Source organism: Poecilia latipinna, unplaced genomic scaffold (genome assembly GCF_001443285.1).
Source record: "Poecilia latipinna isolate Pla-1442-1.1 unplaced genomic scaffold, P_latipinna-1.0 Scaffold1420, whole genome shotgun sequence".
Lineage (NCBI taxonomy): Eukaryota > Metazoa > Chordata > Actinopteri > Cyprinodontiformes > Poeciliidae > Poecilia > Poecilia latipinna.
In genome coordinates this window covers 94,375-99,667 of record NW_015114036.1, presented here as the reverse complement: position 1 = coordinate 99,667, position 5,293 = coordinate 94,375, and the positions used below count along the sequence as shown (strand labels likewise).

Here is a 5,293-nt window from a genome sequence, read left to right as displayed (position 1 = left end):
TTTTTTATAATGAAAAAACATTTGAAAAAATTTGCCAGGGTTATGAATCATTTAGCTTAACTGTGGGTCCTCATCCACCCCTGTATGTTCGTTAGTTTTTATAGCTCTCACTATAGATATGAGCAAATTTAGGCGAGTTAATGTTTTCCTGCAAACATTCCTACATTTTCCTAAATGGCATTCATAATATGGATCTATGTCACACCATATTCACACTCCTTGGCAAACAGGGAATTGTGAATTGCTCCGTAATAATTTGTCAATGCTTAGAACGACCCAATATAGTTTGAATGATAAAAGTCCTTCAGTTATATTTATTGGAAAAAATAAAAGCATGTTGATATTTAAGACTGAGGAAAGTTTTTGTTTTAAAAATGTATTAACATGGGATATTTAAATATTCTAAATATTATGAGGTTATGATTCTACAATAAAAGATGACACTAACTTCTCAGGCGTCTTTACAGGGGTTCCAATCAGCAACTGAGGTAATGTTGTCACCAACTACATTCACTCCGTCTCCTGCTATTAACTTGTTGCATGTCATTAACATAGAAAGTACTCCTGCATCAGTTCATTAGTTTGTTTTTGGTGTACCTGCTCCGTCTTCTCAAACCCCCAGTCAGTCGTAGCAGACGGCTGCTCACACTGGGCCAGGTTCTGGTTCTGCTGCAGGCTTCTTCCTGATAAAGGAGTCTTTTTCCTTTCCATTGTCGTTGCATGCACTTTACTGCTGAGGGATTGCTGTAAAGTCAACGACAGTGCAAGAGATTGTCTACTGTCACTACGTGCTTGTCCAGGAGGAGTGAATGCTCCAAGTCAATAATTGATTTTGAATAATAAACTGCACCTAATTCACTGTTTGATAATTAGGATCAAGTGGAATGTGTGTGGCTGAACTGAAATGTATTTTTTGTAATGAGCCTTCGGACGACATTTGTTATGAAATGGCACTACATAAATAAGATGAATTCAGTTGAACTCAGATTCATACCATCTAAAATTCAGTTATTTTTAAATTAAGAGAAAAATGACTGACAAAGTGTTATCTAAATGTTTTAAATAATAAAAAAATCACCTTTTTAAAGAATTTGTTTTCAATATTATTGTATGTGTATATCTGTAGTATGACTCATACCGCCATGTTCATTTTCTCCCAGATCCAGCCCCTGGTAGGCGATACACTCCCCCCTCCACTTCCCTTGCCTCGGGGGGGAAAATGGCCGAGGCTTTGCCTCTAGGAGCCCAGGAGGCTGGTGGAGGGGCCGCCGTGATGGGCAAGTTCCGCATAACGGACCACGGCATGGCTGAGGTACAGCAACAAACTCTTCAATAATTGAAGTACTTTGATTTATAATTGAAAACAAAAAATGTGATGCCCTTTTTTATCTTTGTAGGTGATTTCTGATCATCCAGGAGAGCTGGTAAAAACTGACAGCCCAAATTTCCTCTGCTCTGTCCTGCCCACTCACTGGAGGTGTAACAAGACTCTTCCCATTGCTTTTAAGGTGTGTACTAAACATTTTTGATTGGCACTGCACACACACACACACATATATATATATATATATATATATATATATATATATATATATATATATATATATATATATATATATATATATATATATATATATATAGTTATAAGAAGGGAAATGTAGATTTAGTTGCTGGAGTTTGGATCAGCAAGAGTAAACCCTCACTGAAAATGTATTTGCGCTGGAGCCTTTGCTTTTTGCCCTGATAGAAACTCTCCAACCTGAAGTTCATATGTTAAAATTCTTACAGTGGACCCCCACCTACTTCCAGTTCAGTTTGAGGATTTTTTCATTCATTACTATTTAAAATATTTGAAAGCTTGAAATATCTGTACCCCTCCAATGGAGAGAAGGAAGACTGTGAATGTTAACTTTATTAGCAGCAGTGCTAAGGTAGTTTCCATTGTTTCTATCAATTTTAAGGTATATTTAGTGTTTGAACTATTAAAATAGCCAGTTATTGTTTTAGAGATGTCCAGAATTCACGGACTAAAGCTGTTCTCTCTAACCGGGGATCCACTGTACATTCATTAACATAAACATCAACTGAAAAAGTGTTTATGAAAGATTTAATTCTTTATTGAACTGTGTTCAAAATATTTAGTCTTTTTTTTCAGGACTAAATTTATGGACTGTGATATTTAGCAGAAATATATTAATATAATTTACTGCTAATAAAAAAGTGATAATATCTCCAAACATTGTTTTATCTGTATTTCAACATTTTAGTCCTATATGACCACTTCATTCTTTTCATTCATTCCCAGCATTCTGAAAGCACACTGTCTGGTGTTTTATTTGTTTCCAGGGTATTCACTCACATGTGAATGTATGGTAGGAGGCTTTTCTCCTCTTTCAGACTCAATGCATTTGTGGAACAGCATCTCTAAGCTGCAGAACACACAGCAGATTGATTTATTGAGTTTTATGCATTAGTCTTCCCACATGCATTTCTCTGCTTGTTTGTGAATTTGGAACATAATGCATCATTATGAAGCATAATGAGTGGCTGTAGCTACGTCTCACTGAAAATGGATGTAATGCACATATAATGCACATTTCATGCACACCCATAAAAGCGCCCATCTAATTGTGTGTTATAGCACAAACATGATGGATGTGCAGACAGGCATTTCATATTTTTTTCTACAGATATCTGCACATTCAAAATTTTGCTGCATTTTTTTGCTTGATTTTTCAGTCTTTTACTGCCCTTATTTTTTTTGACAACTCATAATGCAAACATCAACATGTGATTATTGAAGTACATTACAATCAATGTTTAACTCACAGATTAATGGCAGCTTGTCAGTCAACACAGGTTGCAGTTGTTTGCTTAGAGAGCTCTATGTGAGAAGAGAAACCGTCCATAGTACTATATCTATCCCGGACATTTGCACAGCAATGGTAGATTAGCGTTTTTATGGAAATAAGCCTTGCTGGGCCTCAATAACAGCAGGTGTTAAGGAGAAGAATGGACTCTAAACCCCTCGCTTTAAATTTTCTAAAGTATTCACACCCATTAACTTTTTGGGATTTTGTCCCACCCAAACTACAAACCTTAATTGATTTCGGGATGTGATAAAATGGCACAAAGCAGTGTGTCATTGTGAAGTGTGTGATAGTATGAAAAGTGCTATATAAAAAAAGTTTGATCAGTCAATTAATTTGGCTGGGCTTTGGCTAGGCCACTATAACACATGAATCTGTTTATCATTAACATCTGTTGTCCTGCTGGAAGGTGCTGGAAGTGTTCAACAGCCTGTAATCTTTTTTTCTTTCAAGTTTTTACTGGATTTAGCCCCATCCATCTTCCTGTCAATTCTGACCAGCTTCCCTCACTAAGCTGGTGTATTCAGGGTGATGTAAAGTGTTAGTTTTTCTTTACATGTTGTCAACAATTCAATTTTGATCCCATCTGAACATAGCACCTTCCTCCACGTTTGCCATTTCTCCATCTGAGCGGTAATTCTCCGCAGTTCCTCCAGAGTTACCACAATCCTGTTGGCTGATGCTTTGCTACATCGTTATTTTCCATCCTCTTCACAATTATGCATTGCGTTGTGTTGGTGTGACAGACACCATGACAGACCAACACATGGTGTGACATGTTGGTCATGTGTTGGTGTGACCAACACAGAGGATTAATATTAACCTTCTAATTACAGTGTTAATTGAGGAGCCATTTTGTGATGACTTCATGAAGGAAGAGTTTCAGAAAGAGCAGGAGTTTTTAAAGTAATAGAGACCNAATTTCAAGGCGTTAAATTACAAGGCAAAATTTCTTTTTAATTACTTTCGATATGTATAGCATTTTTTTAAAGAGCTGAAGTTAACATTGTTACTTGATTGTGCTATACAATGGCACTCTGGAAAGTACTCCCCCTTAATACTTTTGGTTGACTTCAAGAGACTTATAGATGTGTCAGTCTGTACCAAGTAGGACCCGCAGAACTGAAGTATCTGTCTAAATGGTGTGATACATTTAAGCAGAGATAATGTGTGAACAATAAGAACCAAAGGTTTCATTAATAACATTATAATGTTAACCTCTAAGTTTTAACTTTCAGAACTTTTATCCATTTCCCAGTAAGTAGAATAAAATGGTATACAAAGCTAAACATAATTTCATTTTATTTTGTATTAGGGTCTAACAAGACAAAAGTTTCTAGACTGTCATAATTTTGTTTGATGTTTGTCCAGTTAGTGACCCTGGGCGATATTCCTGATGGTACTTTGGTAACTGTGATGGCTGGAAATGATGAGAACTATTCAGCAGAGCTTCGCAATGCCACCGCGGTCATCAAGAATCAAGTGGCCCGATTCAATGATCTGCGATTTGTCGGCCGCAGCGGGAGAGGTATGGATACATGACACAGAACGTGAAATACTAGGGAGAGTCTGTGGTTCTTCTTGTCTCACCATGGTTGAATTTTAATGGACATGTTTTGAACAGGCACTTAGTGCTGAATGGATAAAATAGGGGAAGTACATGTGAATAAGAACAGCATTCATTCAACTTCCTCCTAGCATTTCATTTAGTATCAACCTGACTCTGCCAAGCCACGCCCTCCCCATTTCTGTCTCTAACGGAAACACTGGACCACAGTTACTCTAAATCAGCCACAGGCAAATGTCCCTTCCTATCTATTTAAAACAGCACTCCTGTGTACACAAATTCCTTCTGCTCTTCCACACATTTAGGAATGTTGAAAGCTGTGCTTAGTCTTTTGCCTTGTTGAAAATGTAGACACAACTGACAGAACTTTGTTGAGGGATTTCACAGTGCTGCAGAAAAAAAAACCCATGAATGCACTTTTAGTTAAAAGCAACACTGAGGTGGGTGAATTTCCAGCTTTACTACAGTGCCACAAATATATAAGTTAAAGATGTGGATGTCTGTATCACTTCACTACTGCAAATCACTTGAAAACAGAGCTGCTGCAGGTGGTTGAACAGCAAAATGTGTTTCTGATATGCAGCAAAATCATTACCTGATTGTGTAATTCTCTGACATTTTGGTATTCCTTATATTGCTGAACTCGACCTGTGTTGCGAAAATTTCAGATTTTATTGGGATTTAATGGGACCAACACAAAATATAATAAAAAAATAATTTATGGCCTTAAATATTATGTACAAATAAGAATAGAGTGATGTGCATTTATATTATATTTAATAGTCCAAGTAATTGGCTTCAGAAGGATCCCTAATTGTACTCTGTAAATCATATTTTTAGCTTTCATAGAAGGTTT

The 5,293-nt window shown here is 36.7% G+C and overlaps 1 protein-coding gene across 1 annotated transcript in view; it reads left to right on the top strand.

Moving 5' to 3' along the window:
• The window catches only part of runx1 (RUNX family transcription factor 1), a 32,586-nt gene that overhangs the window by 5,671 nt on the left and 21,622 nt on the right, over nucleotides 1–5,293 (top strand). Inside the window, exons 2-4 of the mRNA XM_015056947.1 lie at nucleotides 1,161–1,312; nucleotides 1,398–1,508; nucleotides 4,242–4,398. Coding sequence (XP_014912433.1) covers nucleotides 1,161–1,312; nucleotides 1,398–1,508; nucleotides 4,242–4,398 — 420 coding nt within the window. The remainder of the gene's footprint in view (nucleotides 1–1,160; nucleotides 1,313–1,397; nucleotides 1,509–4,241; nucleotides 4,399–5,293) is intronic.